This window comes from Salmo salar, chromosome 09 (assembly GCF_965601325.2).
Source record: "Salmo salar chromosome 09, fSalSal1, whole genome shotgun sequence".
Taxonomy (NCBI): Eukaryota; Metazoa; Chordata; class Actinopteri; order Salmoniformes; family Salmonidae; genus Salmo; species Salmo salar.
This window is the reverse complement of record NC_138299.1, coordinates 20178787-20201255: the sequence shown is the minus strand read 5'-3', so window position 1 is coordinate 20201255 and position 22469 is coordinate 20178787. Positions and strand designations below refer to the sequence as shown.

General features: G+C 41.6%; 2 protein-coding genes across 5 annotated transcripts in view; one reads left to right on the top strand and one right to left on the bottom strand.

Annotated features, from left to right (window-relative positions):
- Window positions 1-8620: 8620 nt before the first annotated feature.
- Window positions 8621-15587, bottom strand: LOC106610857 (zinc finger and BTB domain-containing protein 18.2). Of its 2 annotated transcripts, XM_014210492.3 has the most exons (3): window positions 15413-15563; window positions 14496-14663; window positions 8621-14073 (listed from the first exon to the last, which is right to left on the bottom strand). In XM_014210492.3, the coding sequence occupies exons 2-3, from the start codon at window positions 14554-14556 to the stop codon at window positions 12485-12487; spliced, it is 1650 nt and encodes a 549-aa protein (XP_014065967.2). In that variant the 5' UTR covers window positions 14557-14663; window positions 15413-15563; the 3' UTR covers window positions 8621-12484. The 2 variants fall into 2 exon arrangements, with proteins under 2 accessions (XP_014065967.2, XP_014065968.2); XM_014210493.3 differs by lacking the exon at window positions 14496-14663 and having other exon boundaries at window positions 15413-15587.
- Window positions 15588-19773: 4186 nt separating this feature from the next.
- The window catches only part of LOC106610858 (RAC-alpha serine/threonine-protein kinase), a 41892-nt gene continuing 39196 nt past the window's right edge, over window positions 19774-22469 (top strand). For all 3 annotated transcript variants that reach the window (XM_014210496.3, XM_014210495.3, XM_014210494.3), the window contains exon 1: window positions 19774-20014. The gene's annotated coding sequence lies outside the window, so the exon portion shown is untranslated. The remainder of the gene's footprint in view (window positions 20015-22469) is intronic.

Here is a 22469-nt window from a genome sequence, read left to right as displayed (position 1 = left end):
TATGTGTTTAATTTCTATCATGAATGACTCATGCTGCCCATAAGGGAAGTGGAGGTAGTGCAAAGTTATAGTGTAGTAGGCTATGTAACTGAATGTTTGAAACAAGGTTGTTCTACCAAGTAGTAGTAGTCTATCAAAGCTGCAGATGGCAGCATATATCAAGGTTTGATTCAGACATGAGCTGGTAAAAGATTCCTGTGACTTGGCTAAATACACTGCTTTTGTAGTCGTCACTTTTTCTTGGCTCTCGTCACTTACTGATTTCAGGGTCATGTATTATGCTTTGTGGATAATTGTTCTCGGTTGTGGACATACCCGGAAGTGCAGATTACCAGTCGAACAGGATTGTCATGTCACCCAGCCCCAGGGGCGAAAATCTGATATCAACTTTGGGGGGGACAATTAAATGAAATTTTCTCGAGCAATTCCTGAGGGGGACACCAAAAGTAGTGCTGTAACACACAGCCTACATTGTAATATGGTAAATGTATATTGAGGAACCAAAGAAATAAGGTGTTTGCCGTACTCCTAACTACCGGTACCCAAAACTACACAACTACTTACAACAGCAATACCATTGCCTTTAACAAATCTTAGTTCAGTCACCAGTTTAAGTTGAGAGTGGGGGTATCCATGGCATTTTCCAATTATGTTCCTATTTTACAAGTCAAAAAAATTGAGAACCTTTCATAATGTTGCCAAACAAAGACTCAACAAACTTACCTGAGACTCCGTCTCTCTGCCAGTCTGTCCCTGCATATCTGTCCCTAACTCTGCTGTCTGTGTGCCATCTGTTGCCTGCTCTGCCTAATGACATCATTGTGAAACATTTCCATTAGAATTTCATTTCTTTCTTATGAACATTTTATCAACTAGTCTTTGAGATATTAGGCTACTAGGGTTCTTACTTTGCGTTTTGGTGTACTGAAAAATACTCTGATGTCCGTCTCTTTTATTTTTCTGCCATTTTTCTACCTGGCTGGCTGGCTACACACACACACAGGGTGTAGGTTATTTACAGTAGGAGATGGGCTTCTATCATCTTATCTTTTATCATTCTATTTGGGCTTCGATCTAAAAGGTAGCTAGCAAATGTGAAACGGATTAAAATGACGAGTTGACAGCTGTATGAGTTCACCATTTACACAACATATGCTGCAACCTTTTGTAATTTTAATAGTTTGTTTCATATTGGCTGGCTTCCAACAATAGCTGAATTTGCAAAGCAAGCGAGCACCAATTCCGTTTCAGTGGTGTTTGCTATAATCTTTGCTACCCGGGTTAAATAAAAGTTCCCTTGCGACAATTTAGCTTTTGCAACGAGACCATTAAATATATTTAAGACAATGGTAGAAGAGAGTGTAGTTCTGTTCAGTTTGGACTTCAGTTTATTGCTAACCTTATCACAGGGACTTTGAAGCACTAATTTACATCATCTGCATGCTGATCTTGGAATAAATTGACGATAGCAAAGATTCCATCTTTGACGAGGCCACATAAATGGAATAGGTACTAGCTAGCTTAATAGTTAATATTTGCGCGCTAGCTCTGCATATTCAGCTAGTGTGTGTGCGCGATTGACTGGATTAACCTCACGTCAGTTACGTTCATTGAGTGCCTTTCAGACAGTAGACACGACCTCTCTGTTACCTTGCCAGTGGATCAAACCATTGTGAGGAAAAGGGTGGGGGGGTCGCAATCTTTTGAAACTTAAAAACGCGCTATTAAGTGTCTATAATCAGCACAATTGCTTTCATTGCGTGTTATTAATATTATTTAAATTACATAGTTATGTTTCAGTGATATATTGGGGGGGACAAATCATATTTTTTCCCAGGATGGGGGGGTCGTGCCCACCCCGGGATTTCCGCCCCTGCCCAGGCCCTGTCCAGAAACAACCCAGAGACCATGTGTCCAACTCAATCCACAAAGGGCCGAGTGTCTGCGGGGATTCGCAGACACTAGGCCCTCCATGGAATGAAACACGTACATTTGAATGGATTGGATAGGTAAGCAATATGATAAATTCCATCTGGCCTATCAGAGGACACAGTGATGCTACTTCCGTATGGCTTTTGCCCATCTAATCCTTTTAAGTTTACCTCAAGCGCTTCTGGAGTAGGGGACTCATTGGAGACCATTTTTTTTTTCTTCTGAATATGTGAACACTCTAGGTCCTAGCCTATGACTCATATCCCTATGTATTAGCTACAGGTATTCATTATGAGATTATACTGGAGTCCTTTGGAAACAGGCATTTGAACATGAGTCACACCAATGCTCCGCAGGTCAGTTGTGGCTCTGGTCTATGGGGATCTCTCTGCAGTTGGTGTCCAAAAGCAGTTCTGGCTGGGTGAGCAGGCAGACAGCTGCTGGGTGGCCAGGTGTCCATCAGCCAAAGCACATTTGTTGGAAATGTAATCTTAAACTGGCTACACATCACTGGAAATAGGCTGCTGAGGTTGTAGGGCATGTACACTCTACGGACTTCAGAATAAGTTTCAAGTTATTGTCACGTGCACAAGTACAGTGAAATGCCTTGCTTGCTCTTTCCCAATAATGCAGGAATCAATATCAGTAGCAATAAAATAAAAAAATTCAAGTAGAACCAAAAAAACATGATAAATAGAAATAAGAAGAAAACGAGAAAGTAAGCAGTTCCAGGGTCAGTGACAATACCACATTTACAATGTGCAGGGATACTGGAGTGGTAGGATAAGATATGTATAAGGTTACTAGGCATCAGGATATATAAACAGTAGTAGCAGCGTATATGATTTTTATTTAACCTTTTAACTAGGCAAGTCAGTTAAGAACAAGTTCTTATTTACAATTACGGCCTACCCTGGCCAAACCCTAACAATGCTGGGCCAATTGTGCGCAGCCCAATATGGGACTCCCAATCACGGCCAGTTGTGATACAGCCTGGAATCAAACCAGGGTCTGTAGTGACACCTCTAGCACTGAGATGCAGTGCCTTAGACCACTGCACCACTCGGGAGCCCTGATTGTGTATAGAGTCAGTATGAATGTGGGTGTTGGAGTATCAGTGTGTGTACTGGATGCTTTTCAGCGAATTCCATAAAAATAGAATTTGTAAAACATTTAAAAAGTTAACCTTTTTTAGAGAAAACTGTACTAAATATATTCACTATTTTGCAAAGTAGCACTCTGTAGGGTGCCAGAGGGAAACCTAGTCAGTTGGACAACTGAATGCATTCAACTGAAATGTGTCTTGAGCATTTAACCCAACCCCTCTGAATCAGAGAGGTGCAGAGGGCTGCAATAATCAACATCCACGGCACCCAGGGAATAGTGGGTTGACTGCCTTGCTCAGGATGACAGATTTTTACCTTGTCAGCTCGGGGATTTGATCCAGAAACTTTTCAGTTACTGGCCCAACACTCTAACCACTAGGCTACCTACCAGTTCACTTCTGTCTTCCTCTGGGTACACTGACTTCAATACAAAACCTAGGAAGCTCATGGTTCTCACCCCCTTCCACAGACTTACACAGTAATTATGACAACCTCCGGAGGATGTCCTCCAACCTATCAGAGCTATTGCAGCATGAACTGACATGTTGTACACCCAATCAAAGGATCAGAGAATTAATCTAGTACTGAAAGCATAAGCTACAGCTAGCTAGTACTGTAGTTCATAAAATGTGGTGAGTAGTTGACTCCAAGAGAGAAAGAGACTGTAGTTGAACAGTTTTTAAACAAATTAATTTATTCCAAAATGAAAGAGAGATTTCATTTTTTTTGTAACGTTCAGTTTCACTTAATGTTACTTAGCTGGCAAATTAGGCTAGCTAGTTTAGCCTATTGGAACACCCTGCTCAAACAGAGGGATGCTATGTTAGCTAGCTAATAGAAATAAGGCTGTGCTCATGAAAAAAAAAAAAAAAACTCCCTCATCAAACGGCACTGACCGCCACCGGAAGAGCATGCATATAGTGAGCGTGCATAGTAGAGTCGTGCAAAAAACAAAGGTTGATGCAGGTCGTCCGAGTAACCATTTTATTAGCTAATTCGAAATCTAAAGACTTGGGGATAGAAGTTGTTCAGGAGCCTTATGGTGTCAGACTAGCTCAGGTACCGCTTGCCATGTGGAAGCAGAGAGAACAGTCTATGGCTTGGGTGGCTGAAGTCTAACAATTTTCCAGGCCTTCCTTTCACACCGCCTGATATAAAGGTCCTGGATGGTAGGGAGCTCGGCCCCAGTCATGTACTGGGCTGTCCACCCCCCCCTCTGTAGCGCTATGAGATCGAGGGTGGTGCAGTTGCCATACCAAGCAGTAATGCAGCTAGTCAAGACGCTCTCAATGGTGTAGCTGTAGAACTTTTAGAGTATTTGTGGGCTCATGACAAATCTTTTCAGCCACCTGTCGCACTTTTCGTTTCCTGTAATCCACGATCAGCTCCTTGGTTTTACTGACTTTGAGGAAGAGGTTGTCCTGCAACCTGGTCTCAGAGCATTTCGAATTATTCTGTATGTAAATCTGAGACACTCAATTTAGTATCATACTGTATGTTATGTTTTGTATGGTATATATTCATTTGTGGATGTCCATCGCCCATTTTGAATGATATGTTACAAATTACAATTTGTATTATACTGTATGTTACAATTTGCAAAACATACCATAAGTTTTGCAAATTTGTAACATATTGTATTTTACGAATTCTAGCTAGGTGGCTAATGTTAGCTAGGCTAGGGGTTATGTTTTGGAGTTAGGTTCAAGGGTTAAGGTTAGAGGAAGGGTTAGCTAAATGGATTAAGCTTAGGGGAAGGGTTAGCTAACATGCTAAGTAGTTTCAACGTAGCTAAAAAGTAGTAAGTACTTGAAAAGTTGCTAAACTGCCAAAGTGGTCTGTGATGAGATTAGAACTAGCAACCTTCGGGTTCCTAGACATTTGCGTTAAATGCCTACCTATCCACCCAGACCAATCACCCCACTTTAATTTTTGCCTTAAGTAACCATCTGTCTTATTTAAACACACCAAACGTTACATACACTATACCCAAAAGTATGTGGGACATCTCTTCAAATTAGTGGATTTGACAATGTCAGCCACTGTATAAAATCAAGCACACCGCCATGCAATCTCCATAGACAAACATTCTCAGTAGAATGGCCTTACTGAAGAGCTCAGTGACTTTCAACGTGGCACTGTCATAGGATGCCAACTTTCTAACAAGTCAGTTTGGCAAATTTCTGTCCTGCTAGAGCTGCCCCGGTCAACTGTAAGTGCTGTTATTGTGAAGTGGAAACGTCTAGGAGCAACAACAGCTCAGCGCGTGGTAGGCCACACAAGCTCACAAAACGAGACTGAGTACTGAAGCGCATAAAGATCATCTGTCCTCGATTGCAACACTCACTACTGAGTTCCAAACTGACTCTCGGCAGCAACGTAAGCACAAGAACTCTTAATCGGAAGCTTCATCAAATGGGTTTCCATGGCCAAGCAGCCGCACACAAGCCTAAGATCCCCATGTGCAAGGCCAAGCATCGGCTGCAGTGAAGTAAAGCTCGCTGCCATTGGACTCTGGAGCAGTAGAAACGCATTCTCTGGAGTGATGAATCACGCTTCACCATCTGGCAGTCCGACGGACAAATCTGGGTTTGGCGGATGCCAGGAGAACGCTACCTGCCACAATGCATAGTGCCAACTGTAAAGTTTGGTGGAGCAGTAATTAATGGTCTGGGGCTGTTTTACATGGTTTGGGCTAGGCCCCATAGTTCCAGTGAAGGGAAATCTTAACGCTACAGCATACAATAACATGCTAGACGATTCTGTGCTTCCAACTTTGTGGAAAAAGTTTGGGGAAGGCCCTTTCCAGTTTCAGCATGACAATGCCCCCGTGTACAAAGCGAGGCCCATACAGAAATGGTTTTTTGAGATCAGTGTAGAAGAACTTGACTGGTCTGCACAGAGCCCTGACCTCAAACCCATCGAACACGTCTGGGATGAATTGGAACGCCGACTGCAAGCCAGGCCTAATCGCCCAACATCAGTGCCCGACCTCACGAATGCTCTTGTGGCTAAATGGAAGCAAGTCCCCGCAGCAATGTTCCAACATCTAGTGGAAAGCCTTCCCAGAAGAGTGGAAGCTGTTATAGCAGCTATGGGGGGACCAACTCCATATTAATGCCCATGATAATGGAATGAGATGTTCGACGAGCAGGTGTCCACATACTTCTGGTCATGTAGTGTATCATACTAATTTGAGTGTCCTGGATTTATGTTTACTATATTACGTCCAGTCTATGAGACTAGGCTGTGTTCTGGCACTACACTTTCAGGTCACTGACTTCCTCCCTTTAGGCTGTCTCATCATAACTGGTGATCAGGCCTACCACCGTAATGTCATCAGGAAACTTGATGATGGTGTTGGAGTCATGCATGGCCATGCAGCCGTGGGTGAACAGGGAGTACAGGAGGGGACTAAGCACACACCCCTGTGGGGCCCCGTGTCGAGGGTCAGCATGGCGGAGGTGATGTTGCTTACCCTCACCACCTGGGGTCGGCCTGTCAGGAAGTCCAGGACCCAGTTGTAGAAGGAGGCATTCCGTCCTTTTCCTTCTAAGACTGGACAGACTTGGACATCAACTGCAGTGGAAGCATGTGGTTTTGTCTTTCACCCATTCTTTTGGGGACCAGCTGTGCTCGGAGTGCGAGCGCCGAGCCCAGTGATACTGCTGCTATAAATATGCGTCATTGAGTGTGAGTAAGTGGCAGCTGTGCAGTGGACCAAGGACACAATGTCTTGGCACTCCCCGGACGAGTCACTCCAAACAAGGGAACCCCAGCATGAGCTCAACACCAGTGATATGTTTTATGTATACAACTGTCTTAACTAATTCACTCCTTCATATATTCAACTTCTTAATGTAACTTATGTATTGTAGGGGAACTTGAATGTAACCAAGTCAATTATGTGAACAAATAATTTTAACACAATGTTAAAACAGAGAAAGCCTTTCCACAGTGTGTTTGTGAGTTCATTGTTACTGTCTCTCCATGAGAGCAATGTGATGGTGATTTGTCTGCGAGTGAAAAGAATGTCTATGCCGCAGATGAGTGTCTTGATAAGAGAATCGAGACTGGATGTTTGTACCAAGCTGTTTGTTGCTGGGAGTGTGTGTGTGCCCTTTTCAAGTTTGACCACCTGTCTTTTGTTATGAAATAAATAAATAAACATGGGCCACACCAGCTGTCCCTGGCAGTCCGTTCAGAGGTCAAGGGCTCCCACCGCTGGCCTTGTGAGGTGGTGGACACTTACAACTTTCATCTCAACTTCCCTCAAGTCTGCCTCTAAACTGGGGAATAAATAAAAACAGAGTATTGTAGAGGTCAAAAACCATCTAAATGTACCAGGCTTAAAGGTCCTGGAAAGTTTTCACTATTCTATCATTTAACTCAAGGGTACACATCACAGCTCTGACATCCAACAGTTAATCCTTATCACATGGCCCATACTTTCCATTCTCAGGTTTGGTTCATGTAGATAGAAATCTATACATGATGGCCTAGTGCAGAAGTGACATCCAGATCGTGCTGTGAAATCCCTGAGAACTGAAGTAATGTTTACAGTGTGAGGGCCCTTATTTACTAGGCGGTACTGTACAGGAGGCCGTTCAGGGTGTTTATGAATGATCTTCGGAGGACCTTATTTTCTTTGTGCTGTGGATGGCTGGCCAGCACCGCATTGTCATCTGTCTGTGCATAAAGTAGGTGCTCGGGAGTTGGAGCAGACAATGGGAGCAGCTGAGCTACTACCCACGCACACAATAGTGGTGGGATGAGGCCAAGGTTGGGGCGGTAGTTCGGGGGTGGGATGGGGTCTGAGTGGATGCTGCCTTGTCGGTGCACCACAGAATGGGTGTGCTGGGTGGGGGAGGATGGTGGGAACTCCCAATTCATCCCTATTGGTAATGCATAGCAGAGCAGCTGGATTGCTTTAGATGTGCAGTGGGGGAATAATTAAGACCCCTCTGCAAAGAAAATGACCAGCGAATTGGAATGGAGATCCCCAATTACTCATGGATCTTTTTGTTTGTTTGCTCATGTATGTAAATTAATCCAGAATTTTAAGTTTAAGTTTCCTTTCATTAAAGGAAATGGAAGGTGATTAATATAAGGATAAATAACAATTGAAAGTATTCATAGGTATTTTCTCTGCAGACTATTGTCAGTAACTCTGGAATAATGACATGCCACCGCTAAAGATCCTGTCCTTGGGATGCAGCTTATGGTTTCAATGGGATAGAGACTAAGACCCACAGTATTATCACATTGTGTTGTCAGTATACAGTCCTCTCATTACCCCCACACTGATCGGGTGTTGCTGGTGCGCAGGCAACAATGAAGACTCTCCTTGACAATATCTAAAAGGTCAGTACTGGAAAAATCAACTAAGTATTACTTCTTCAATTTCCCATGACAATGATTATACAGATTTATGGAGGAAAATCCTGTCTCCGTTTAGTATGACTGTCAGTAAAGAACAAAACACAGGATTGAAGAACTAAATCAAAGTGGCCAGAGCTGTGCACATACACGTGATGTGGAGGAAACACAAGAAAGAAATCCACAAGAGTCACAAAAAAGGGTTCCGTTTAATCTATGCATAATTTTAATAAAAGACCTAACTCAAGATTGTCACATCTCCACAGCACGCACACACAAGAACACTCAGAAAGCGCAAACAAAACACACACAAAAAAAACACATACAAATAAATTGCCTCGAGTTCTACAATGTCAATTCTGCATAAGATTGCCCCTAATCTATAAACCACTAACACAGAAGCAATTGATTACTATAAAATATACCTTTCTTATTAAAAAATTATATTACATTCTAATGGCACTTCTAAAAAATCTATTAAAAAGATTTCCATTGACATTTAGTAGCATCTTTCATTTTACAAATCAAAATTCAGACAGTCAAATGTTGCACAAGAAACAATTCAATAAATATTTCTCATGAATATACACAATTTCACAGTCTTAACCTGCCAAAGACAAAATTCCAGTATTAAATGTAACCTAATACTCAGTTTTAGACTGTAAAATCCTATAGCATGAATTAGGAAAACGTAACCCCACGATCAGGAGCACCGGCATGAGTTTTCAAACATAAATTAAATCTATATCTGTGTTTCACATTAAACATGACATCATATGGAACACAATTAGGTTAATTCCTAAACATGGACTTGGCTTAGAGCCAAACAAAACAAATAACTGCGTACAGTTTGCTTAACATTACATTGAATTTCAGATTAAAAACTTTTACAAAGATTTCAATTAATTTGACAGTTGCGAACTCCAATTCTGAAACTCATCTCTAAAAGCAGCAGAAACAATGGGCTTTGTTGACGTTTTGATACTATGAAAAAAATATATATAATAATTAACAGAAGTTTGTATGGTCATCACAGCAGTCTGTAGCAAACTCGCAGTGTACAAAAAGGGCAACTCCAGGTGCAACACTTGTGTCTGCAAGGCACATTCTGTGATGATCCTGGAGATATAAATAATGACTGAGAAACCAGCAAGAGAAGATTTTACATAGTTTTCTAACCCTGCACAGCTGCATGAGAAAAACAATAAATCATTGTTTCAACTGCATCATGTAAAAAAATTCCTTTCAAAATACACGAATGAATCTACATTCCTGTGTTTTGATTGAAATACCACTCATTGTTAACACTACATGACATTTCTGAAAACACACAGCTTCATGAAATATTGGGAAACACATTCCAGTGGGAGGATGATGAAATAGGCATAACTAGATGTTAATAAATACTACCTACATACTACTTTTCCTATTATAAAATTCAGATTAATCAGTGTTGCAATACCTTATCTCAAACAGGTTCTTGAAACACCAATGGAGTCGCTGTGGTATCCTCTCCACATAAAAGAACAATGAAGCACTTATCTAATGCATGCTGGGAATTGAGGGCTGTTCTTTGATGCCTCCAGACAATGCACCTGTTTACTGTCTCCCAGGTCTCTCGTTGCTAAATGCATTTCTCACATTCCAATGGCTCCATTCAATACGAAAAGTGCAAAGAGAGACTCATGCTGCCTTTTTCCCAACAGCGAAAGCAGAGATGCAAAATTATCCCTTGAGAACTACCTGGGACAGGAGAACAATGCTCGTATTGTAGGATTTCTATAGATATTCTATACCATAATCAGTGTGTTTGGGCTTGTGAACAACTGCTTCCTCTGCTGGAACAGCAGTCATAGCAATATTATTCCCTTTTCTGATATGTAGTGAAGAGATGGCCTATGAGACCTTAAATATGAAAAGGAAACCAAATTCACTGGAGTGAGACAGGAAAAGGAAGCCCAAACCAAGGGGGAGGGAAGACATGAAACTCTTCCCTAAGAGATTGAAGCCTTCGTAAGACACCTTGCTTTCTCAACTCTACATGTGTTCTTGTAATAAAGAGAAACGACACTGATAAATAGAATATATATTTACATTAAATATACAAATAGTAAGAAATAGCAGCCTAGACAATATCAGTGTTGAAACTATATGCATGCTCAAAACAAGTGCTTCGCTACGGGTGGTGAGACAAATCTTGAATACTTAATTTAAGAATTCTGTTTAAGATACATTAATTAACAGACCAATTCATTACAGTAACTGGATTTACAGAAAGTAATAAAAACAGCCCCAATACCAAGGCAAGACATCAAAAGTCTTTCAAGCTTAGAGAAATGAGCTCATCTTAACAGATCACACCTAAACTAAACCCTGAACCAAGTTAAACTAATAAATAATTCTGATCAAGTCTTCTCAGGACAGATTAAACAAATTTCTTGGACTTTTAGTGCTACTCACCTTGTAGGAATCCATATGTATAGCATCAAAATGAACCCAACTACAATGAAATCCTTCCAACACATAACAGGCTCATAAAGTACATATTCTGTCCAAGGACTCTGTCAAGCTAAGTTTCACCAAAGGTTTCACTCAAACATTATCAGTAGTACTTCAACATTAACAGAAAAATAGATAGGACAGTATAAGTGTAAATGCAAGGGGCGAAATAAACTGATGAAGTTCTGATGAACGAACAGCGTGGCAACAAGATATCCACAGTACACCATCTCCTCAGAGAAGCACTGAGGCACACAGAGTATATACTTACCACCTCACCTACTCTCTGCCCTGTCTATCGGGGCATGTCTCCAGCATTATTACATGGACAGCAATGGAATATTCACGTGGTTACCCTTTCTTCTACAGTGCCGAAATACAGAAAATTAACCCAGAAATTGAACTTACTAAATAGAAGTCAACAACTGTTAATCAATAAAAGAGATTGATTTATGGCACATTTATTACATTGTTCTAAATACACTGATTAGTCAACTGGAATACTATCACAGAGTGACCAAGTTATTTCCTGGTATTCATGCACTGTAAACGGAAAGTGCTAACCACGTTTTTGAAGGCCCACAGATTAGTTGTATTGATGGCAAGAGGTCCCATGCTTGCCTGAGAACAAGAGGAGTGTCAAGAAGTTCAGTAGGCACCAGTGATACAGGCATTCTTTCACTTCATAGTGAAACTGTTTTGCATCATACTAGAGTGGAAAGATGATAGTACAATTCACTTCTAAATGTTCATTCAGCAGCCTGATTCTAAGCCAGCTGTGATGAACATTGAAAGGCCAGTGCAGCAAAAAAAGTTATTCCTTCAGGACAAGCTCCATTTTACTATGATATTAAAAACCCTTGCCACTCATCTTTCTTTTAGTCCTCTATTCTAGGTAACATTATTTATGTGGTCTGCTTCATTCCTACCATAAAGAAAATGTAAATACTAGCTACCCCCCCCCCCCAAAAAAAAGAATTCCAGTATTCCAACTTCAAATATTTTTTCAGTGCCTTTTGATATTTGTTCCTGTAGACTGTAGCATGTAGACTAATAAATAAGGTTGTATTTAAAAAAGAAAATATACTGCTACTCTTGGACGGTTTTTGTTTCTCCTTCCCCATGTGCACTACTCAGACGTTGTTCATCCATTCAGGATATTGTGCTATAATTTCCTTGCACATAAGGTATGTACATAGATATGTTTCTTTTAGCAGAATACTCTTCATCCAGCTCAGCAGTTTTGCAGTACCAATACAGAAATAGACAAGTGCAACTGATTTGTCCACCTTTAACATACAGAATATCCAGCTTGAGTTGAAAAGCATGTTAGTTTTGTGCAACTAAATCATATAGGCCAATGACAAAGCCCGAACATCTTTCCAGTGAAATCCAGTTTTGTGCATTCTGAAGTTGCTACAATTTAACTTAAGAAATGCCAGAGTAGAATTCCAAAAGGATGTCATTATTAATTTGTGAATATGTATAACTAGATAAGTATACGCAGTAGTACTCAGGGAGTGATAAAACCTTACTCTGTCTTATTTCATGGCACTGGTGAGAGGGGTTTATCCAATGGCGAGGGTCTTGACAAGGCCACAGTGGAACTTCCGGATGTGGCGGTACAGGTCCCCAGACTGGGTGAAGCGCCGCTCACACCACTTGCAGGCATGAGGCTTCTCACGTGTGTGAACCACGGCATGCCGGCTCAAGTTATGAGAGTACTGGAAGCTCTTGCCGCACTGGCCACAGGTGTACGGCTTCTCGCCAGAGTGTGTGCGCTCATGCCGCTTCAGGGTGTACATGCAGGAGAAGGTCTTGCCACACTGTGAGCAGGTGGGAACAGAGCCGTCGGGGGAGAGCTTGGAGCGAGCCCCGTCCTTCTCGCGGAAGTGCGAGCTGAGGTGCAGTTGGAGCACATGGGGACTGGGGAACACTTTGCTGCAGAGTGGGCACACACACACCTGTTGCCCCGGGGGCAGGAGCACCCCACTGGAAGTGGAGATGTCCGAGGAGGCCGGGTCATCCTCCTCCTCGCTGTCCCCCAGCAGCCTCCCCCTCCTTTCCTCGCCCTCTCTGCCTCTCGTGCTCTCCCTTCCCCCACAGCTCTCCCCCTCCTCCATCAGGTCTTCCTCCTGGGAGAGCAGGGCCGCCGTGGAGCCGTTGTTGCCTGGGAAGAGGGCAGTGAACCCTGTCACCACTGAGCTCCTGGCACTATTCCCAAAGCGCTGGCTCTCCGGGCTCATCGACTCACTGTCCTCCTGCTCTGACAGCAAGTCGTGTTCGTCTTTAACAAGTGGCTCAGTGCCCTGCTGCTGGCTGTCGAGGGCCAGCTGTCCTGAGACGTAGGAGGGGTGTAAGGGATCTCTGCTAGACAGTGGCTTGAAAGACAAATCCAGAGCGCAGTCCATGTCATCTGAAGCCCGGGACCTCTGGGACAACAATACTGTGGAACTACTGACATCAGCTTTTGTTTTTCCAGCTGTTTGGACGCAGGGCTCGGCCTCTGCTGACACATAATTGACACCTACAAGGTCCGGGGACCTGCCAGGGTGACCATTTGCCTTCCGCCTGCTCTGTGCAGACCTATCACAATCTGTGACAGCCAGCCTGACTTTGCTGTTGTCCATGTCAAACTCCTCTCCCGGGGGGGCTCTCTGGTGCGGCTGCTGTGTCCGTGTCTGTCGCCGGCCTGGCCCTGGCTGCTTGCTGTGCAGCTCGCTTTCTGAGGAGTTCTCCTGTGTTATCCCCTCAGTAACCTTCTCATCCAGGGTGGATAGTTCCTTATCTTTCAGCTTGCTTTTGCACACTTTCACTATATCATACATGTGAAGGTAACTGGCCGCAGCCAGGACATCCTCCACTGGCAGAGTGTTGAATTCCAGCTTCCCCTCATACATAAACTCAAGGAGCAGACTGAAAGCCGGGGCTGTCACAATGTCACTGCTCAGATGCACAACGTCCCTTTTGTCTGGCTGGTCCCTGTAGAAGAGATGGAAGTACATGCTGCATGAGGCCAACACGGCTCTGTGTGCTTTGAATCGCGCCTCCCCAACAAGAACAGTGCAGTCACAGAGGAAACCTTGGTGACGCTGCTGACTCAGGCACTGCAGCAACTGATGGCTATGGTCTGGGAACTCCATTCTTCCTTCATAACCTGATGAAAAACAGGAAAAACTGGATATTGAATAAACGAAATGCAGCCATTTAGAGGGTGCCACAGAGAGTTAACAACTCATCTGGTGTTTGAGGCAACTACAAACAAAAGTATCCCAACCCCAAAGGAAATGTACAGGGAAAATAATAAAACTTGCAGAAAATGACAAAGTAGTCTATCACTGCAAAGCAAACATTGGCAATCAAAACGGGAGACTTCCACATACAGTTGTCAACAACAAAAAGTTAAACTCGGACTTAATTTCGTCATTACAATATGGTAAATATCCTTTTCATATCGACTTCTTTACGCATTAATATGCCCTGCTTAATCAATGTAACATTTGTATATTATTCAGATTTCTTGACTACAACTTGCGGTGTCTGTTTATCAGTGTTATCCAGTAACTAAACGTCTCCTACCTTTCTCTCCAGTAACCAACAGCAGTCCGATTAGTTGATCATTAGTTTTTGCGCTTCCCATGAAAATGCGGACAGGACGGACCAGGCACAGTCGCACACACAGACCAAAACTCTGTCTATTCGGCTGTTCGTGTTTACTGAACAATCATGAGGAACCGTTCAATTTACCTAGAACGCAAAAAATAGACGGACAAACACTCAGGCTTGTGAATACCAGCACTCGCCCATCGGGCAAGGTTAAGAAAAAAGCTCGGGGGAGTGAGTAAACTGGTGCTCTGTTCGCTAAATACACTGCAAGCTGTGGAGTCAGCTACTCTGACATCACCGCAATGGAAACGCTACCTCCAGCGGTGCTCCCCTTACCATATGTTAGCCTACTCCGAATCGAGCTACGTACAAAAAAGAAACTTGTTTAAGAGGTTGCATCAGTCCCAGCACTAAAATATTAAACTTTTTCCGACAATTCGTCTATTATTCAAGTAACAAAAAACACTTGACAACAGTCAATGTGGTTAACTTTATAATGCGTCGTTGTTCAATTTACGCACTGGTCAACCAGACTTTATATACAAAAAAAAAACCTTTATTGGTTTAACAACATTTAAAGTAAATAAAATAGCAATAGACCAGACGAAAAGCACAAACATCAATGTCCATATCATACTTTTAATTAGGCCTAACATATAATAAACCCGACCATACAACCATTTGCTTTACGCGCACTAGTTTGGCCTGTTTTAACGTAAGGAAAACTACAAGCAGGCAAGAACGCAGGAAGATAAGCCTACATGGTCGTAATGCATGGCATGAAGCCTTTAACAGCAAATGAACTCAGCAACTGTCGCTGACCAAGCCAACAGCGCAGTGTATTATAACTTTCGGTTTCAACATTTTCATTGTCAAACCGCAATACTTACAGATATTTGCCAAGTCACCGTATTTTTCTAAATGTTCCGACGTCCTTTCATGATGTTAGGCCAGATGTTCGCAGCTTCTCCTGTCGTTTCTTTAGCTCAGTTCGACCCAGGCAGGCAAGCTGCGCTCAGTGCTGTGTGTCAAGCAGGTTGTTAATGGACCAGTCTCGCGATAACGCCGACCACAATACGTTCTGTACTACTGCATGAACTCGCACAGAGGCAGCAAGTAGCAATGTTCCTTGATAACACAATTTGACCTAAATCCATCTCCCTTTTCTGGAATATGTCCACCTGGGAATTGATTTATGCTTTGAAAGACTTATGTGCTTAATATGTGCCAACGTTATTGAGAAATGTCTTTCTTGTCTTTAATGTAGGTCTATATGGAAGAGACAGTTATGCTCCGGTTCTATATATTTGAATCTGAGAAGGAGTCAGAACAATACATTTGATAGGCTATTCCAACAGATATGTATTTTATCTTGTTGGTACAATTTATATTGAATGGGATGGAATTCCCTGGCCCCAGAATACATCTAACCATGAAGCTATTGCAACTTGCCATAACCCCAACTCTCTGTCACATCTATAAGAACATATACACTTCGATCTTTTCTTTTGGACTGATGGAACCTGTTCAATTAACATGTTTATTTCTCAATGAGGAGTTGATCACAAGCAGTGCTGTAGTGGTAGAAGTGAGTATACTCTACTTTGGCAAAACATTTCCCAACGACCCACCCAGTGAAGGAAACGACCCCCATAGAAAAATTTGATGACAAACACTCTGAATGACCTAAAATGATCAATCTCATATGGGTCTCTCTCAGTCAGGACAGCCCAAGCTGTACTGTGTAAGTAGGCCTGCTATTGAAATAGATTAATGAGACTGTCAACTGCATCAGAAATTCACAGGTTTCAGATTTTTCCAAACATTTTCTGCTTTTTAATAGAAAAACAACAAACTTGGGTGTCCTAAATCCATAACAATGCTTAAACCACATCAGGAGACCACTTTTGAGGTCTGAGAAAAATCTAAGAAATGTAAAACAATTTGTGTAGTTACCCTTTAATTCAACTGTGCAGGCACCTAGCACTGTTGTTTGGTTAGTGATGTTTCTATAGCATACATGAAATGGTGTTTGCAAACAAATGGCCACTGGATTGATGCAAATAATCATATCATTCTGCCAGGTAGGCATAGGCTGCTTTGTAGCTAGTTAACATTTAATTGAGAAGTTTTTTTGGGGAAAGCCTTTCCATCTACCAGTTAGGCCTATGATTAGATTTGCTATATTTTTTCTGTTCCTTCATTGTTTGAAACCTGGAAGTTTTACTTTATATTATGAGGCATGTCTTACCTTGCTTCAAAGTAGCCTATAGGCCAAATCCCACCACAGAATGTGGAGGCAAATATTTTATAAAGACTTCCTCATATGCACTCTCCTGTTCTCTGTAGATCTCCCCTCTTTCAACATTTCAAATTGATATTTCTATCTCTGTCCATGAAACTGCTCACATGTGCAGTGAGCATTTTAGAATAGTGTTTTCCGACAAATTCCATTTTGGAACATTTGATCGTAGGTCTACGGCCGTGTGCACATTTCTGTGCTTAAAAGGTAAAGAAATAATAGTTTATCATCATTTTAAGCTAAATATTCTGATCTGTTCCATCAGCTTTGTTAATTGATACAGCGTATACCTCCACTACACTACTTTGACACATATCATAAGGAGTAAGAAGTGAGTATATTCAATGCCCACAAACAAAGTGGGCATACAGCATATACCTGCCTATACCCTCCTCTACACCACTGATCATAAGGATTGTTTATTGTGAGAAATTAACATCAAAATACAGATTTTGCTCATTTTCACTGATCTAAAAGGGATATTTTGAGATTTTGACAATGAGGCCCTTCATCTACTTCACCAGAGTCAGATGAACTTTTATGTTATGTCTCTTCTTGAAGTTTGAAGGAATTTGTAACTAGCGCTAGCACAATTGCTAACTAGCGTTAGCGCAATGACTGGAAGTGATAGACTAACACTATCACTTCCAGTCATTGTACTAACACTAGTTAGCATCGGTTCGTGGAACTACCTCTAACTTCCTTCATACTGGACACAGAGACAAAAAAAAATGGTATCCCATAGTATCCCTTTAATGAATTTCTAATTCCATGTTTTCAAAATACATATGTTGAGGTAAAGACGTTTCTCATTCGTTGAACATTTCAATTGCTGTAATTTATAAAGCACAGCACAGATAGGGGCTTCAAGTGCAGCTGCTCATCTTGTGGCCCCTCCCTACCCACCCTGCAACTGCTTCAGTCATCTGCCCTATGTTCCAGCTGTTGTGTGTTTTGAAGGGGCGTTTGCGGCTACTCTCTGCCCCTTGACACAGTGGGGAATGAGTAATGTGACGAGAAATGTCAGGCACTGGTCAAAAGAGGCCATGGTTAAAGATTCTTATCCAGTTTCTGCTTTATTCCATTTTAGTCTACCATTGACATTACATCTATAATCACTTTGGCATCTTGTTCCAACCCTTGTCCACATGAACCTAAGCAAAGCGTAAAAGAACAGAAGGTATATTTCTTTGTGTTCTCTCTTCCTGTAGGTTGATATTGATTTTAGTAGTAAAAATATCCATGATCTATTAAAGGCGAGAGAGAGAGAGAGAGAGAGAGAGAGAGAGAGAGAGAGAGAGAGAGAGAGAGAACGAGCACTTTCTGGAGGTTAATTCCTCCTCTCTGCAATCATCAATGGCATTCTCCCCCAGAATCACTCCTCACTCAGACAGACAAAGACCCTGCATTCCTCTGCAGCCAGCTCAGCCAGGCACAGTTGAACCATATCATTAATTTGGACCAATGGGCTCATCAGGGGGCTGGATGTAAATGACCACTGTTTACTTGAGGGATTTATACATTTTAAGCATGCTGCCTAATTGTCACTATTTATATCAAACCATTTGTTCTACTGGTTTCCCCCCTAATGTATTGAATTGAATCTTGAATAATAATAAAAAAGCAACTGTGGTTTTGTTTTGTTTTATCATGAATGGTATTGTATTGGTATTGGTTGACACTGCAGAGTTAACTGTATGAAAATCAAACTCTCTCTTGATCTGAGCCTTTGCTTTGACATAGAAGCTGCACGCTTCGATGCTCCTATATATCCTATACATATTTAGCAGCAGGACATCAGGTGTGTCTTCTTTTACATTATCTAAAATACTGAATGCAGTATTCAAGTTTTTCCAAACCATATCATTTGGCACCAAACAGATTTAATGCTAAGCAAAGTATGTGAGTAAATAGCTATACAGAAACATAAATAGCTTATGTCAGATGGCAGCTACACTGTCTGCGTAGCGTTTTCTCTTTGTTTTTGAACAGATAGAAAGAGGAAAAGAGAGACAGACGGTGAGGAAGCAGGATTTATGCTTGTCTGGTAGAGCAAACTAAACATTGTCCTTTGACCTTATGAAAGAGAGATCAGTAACATGTCATGGTAGGATACTCCACTACACTACTCTCCACTAGGGCAAAGTTTCAATCCAGGGAGGACGAAGTCATCACTGAAAAACAACAACAGGAGGTTACTGGTTACAGTCGGTCAGCCCTGCTTCTATGAGGTTATTGCCTACAAATGGTCAGCCCTGTTTCAAGTTGTGAATATCTCATTTACAGTACAAGTGACAATGAGGGGAAATGGCACAGAACTGGAGGGGGAGGCAGGGGGTCAATAAATGCTTCATCAAAGGGAGAGGGTTGCCAGTAGCCCCATCCTCCTCCACCCGCCTGCCGTTGAGATATTACTCAATAATTACGCAACCTTTCAACAAGTCTCTGTCAAAACAAGTGTGTTGTTAGAGGCAGCACATTAATATGTCTAATGCTAAACATAGGACTGGTAGTATCATATGCGGCAATACATTAATATGAACCTTTGTTCATATAGTAAGAAACACATGGTGCAAATACAATATACATTCTCATTGGATCAGAACGTTATAATATTTGACCAGATAGGCTGTCTGTTGGTTATCATTTTCTAATTAGTTATGATTAGTTAAATAAAGGTTAAATAAAACTAAATAAATGATGTAGACTACAAGCATTCTGTGGACTAGGCTATACAATATCCAGTATCAGCTGATCAAATTGATGACAACACTGTCAAAAGTGACGACAGAAGAAATTATGTGAAAGTGAAGTAAAACAATATACGTTTTAGAATGGGATGCCTCTGATGTCTCAACCTATATACAAATATATATTATCTCCAAATATAGAGAAAAAAAGCATATATTCAGAATATTTTAGAGTACCCTATGTTAATGTTGGCCTGTGCGCCTCTGAGTAGCCACTTCTGTGGATCGCAGACGGGGAGATCGGCGCTAGGACCTGGGGGATAAGTATGCCACAGAAGCATTGCAGACAGAACGTTTGGGAGGTGTAGTGGAAGAAAGGCGAGAAAAACGGAGTAAATGAGAGCACGTTTTGTCCAGATTATTGAAGGATTTATCAACTAAGTAAATCACCGAAACAGCTCATTATAATGCAACGGACACACTATTGAAATCCTGTCCAGGTAAATGCCTACATTTTGTTTCTCGTGTTGACTGTGAGGTCGACTGCTACTAGAGGGTAGGTCCCATTGTATTACATAGGATGATGCGGTTACTCTCACTCACGCTGCCCTGCTAGGCCCCATATCCAGTCTAAAATCGTTAAATGTGCGCCTAAATTGAAGTCCATTCCTGAAAACAGTTTATTTCCGGGTGCAGTTATTTTTGCAGGTGAAGTTATTTAAGTGTTTAAACTTTAACCTTAGTAGAGGTTGTGCCTCAAATAATACTAAAATGTTTATTTTTTATTTTTAACATTGTAATTTATTGAGAGCTTTTTGAACAGGACGCTTATGTCAGCCTTTGAGACAGGCTACAAGGCAGGCCGGACATGTTTGTGACGTTTTTACTGCACGTTAATTTCATACAAGTCACCTACTACAGGAACTATCAGTTTTCTAAATTAACTTTATGGACATTTTAAATTACTATACAACGGGTCTTAAAAACAAACGTTGATGTTGTTGTGTTTGTGGCCACCCAGTCATTAATTTCTCTGAACGTTCGTCAAGACAGTTTATTTTGTTTTCTAATCTGTTCGTCTGTATGTCACACGAGATGACATATTTTACTGGCTTCATTCCAAGTTCCACGCTATTTTAAATGTGGAGTATCTTAAGGCAGTCAGCCACTTTGTTGCATTGTTACAATGTAGCGATGCCTGAAACGGTACACAACTTGATCCAAAGCACAGCAGCAGCTTGTGACATTGGTCTGAGGCTGGTGAAGTGATGTTGTTACTGTTTGACCCTGTCCTTCCTGGGAGATGCTGCCCCCCCCCCCCCAGGATCGTTGCCTGGCCCTCAATGCACATCATATGACTGTACTTCTCTCCACAGTCTCTCTTTGTCACAGTCACAACACTGCTTCCGTCCATGTGGCTGCAAGCAAGTTGTTTACATTCTGAACTTCAAGCCCTCAAATCAGCACCAACAGCATATAATGGGATTGGGGGATTCCATGTGCAGATACAAGATGCTGATGAAGTGTAACCAATTGTTCGATTTTTGCAGAGGAGACGGGTGAATGTTAAGAGTTGCTGCCTTTCAGATTCAGAACATTTTGGTTATTGAACTACACTAAGTGAATTGGATTTACACCTGGTAATGGAATTACAGTAACGGAATTACATAATGGGTCCCTGATATGTACTACATAGAAATGCATAATTATAGATATGAATGTCATTCTCCTAATGTTTCACAATTTTGGACTTACAGTGAAACAGAGTTCAGTGGAGTTTGGTAAAGTATGGTATATTGTACTCTACACTACTGTACTATATTTTTCTCAACTTTATTGTACTGTATTATATTGTGCTCTTCTCACGGTACTGTATTGTCCTGTATACTTTACTGTGCTGAGCTATCCAAACTTGTGAAACATACATCTGATAGGATCAAATTTGGTCCAGACCTGTCTTTCTGGACGTTAACATCAAGGCCTGGGTGGACTGACCAAATTTCTACTACTTTTCAATGCCCATTCACTGTAAGATGCAAATAAACAAAGTCAAAGATGGCTGCACCCATTGCCTGAAAAATATGAACTTAGTTTGGCCACTTTTCAGCATATTACATATCTTCAATTAACTTGTTACAGTGTATACAAGACCCAGAGCACCTGACTTGACAAGTCGTTTACTGACAAATCACAAAACATTTTATTTGCCATCACCTCACAGATCATCACACCAGATACTAGCCTACTGCCTAGCCTACTGCTTAGCCTAACTGTAGTGCGAAAGCTAAACACTGATGAAACCATTTTAGGGGTGGATGGGGTTCATTCAACAGGACAATAACCCAACACACCTCCAGGCTGTGTAAGGGCTATTTGACCAAGAAGGAGAGTGATGGAGTACTGCATCAGATGACCTGGCCTCCACAATCACCCGACCTCAACCCAATTGAGATGGTTTGGGATGAGTTGGGCTGCAGAGTAAAGGAAAAGCAGCCAACAAGTGCTCATCATATGTGGGACCTCCTTCAAGACTGTTGGAATAGCATTCATCATGAAGCTGGTTGAGAGAATGCCAAGCGTGTGCAAGCTGTCATCAATGCAAAGGGTGGCTACTTTGAAGAATCTCAAATATATTTTGATTTGTTTAACACTTTTTTTCTCCTTTCTTTTTGGTTACTACGTGATTTCCATATGTGTTATTTCATAGTTTTGATGTCTTCGCTATTATTCTACAATGTAGAAAATAGTAAAACATTTAGAAAAACCCTGAAATGAGTAGGTGTGTCAACTTTTGACTGGTGTTTTATACATTTATTATGGGCAGTTTGTATTGTTTGAGAGTTGAAGCATATCTGAAACGTAAATCTGGGTTCTCTGGCTGCTGATGTTTTAGGTTTAACAAATGCCTTAGTTCTTTTCTGATGTTTTAATGTTCATTGTCAAACAATTGTATTT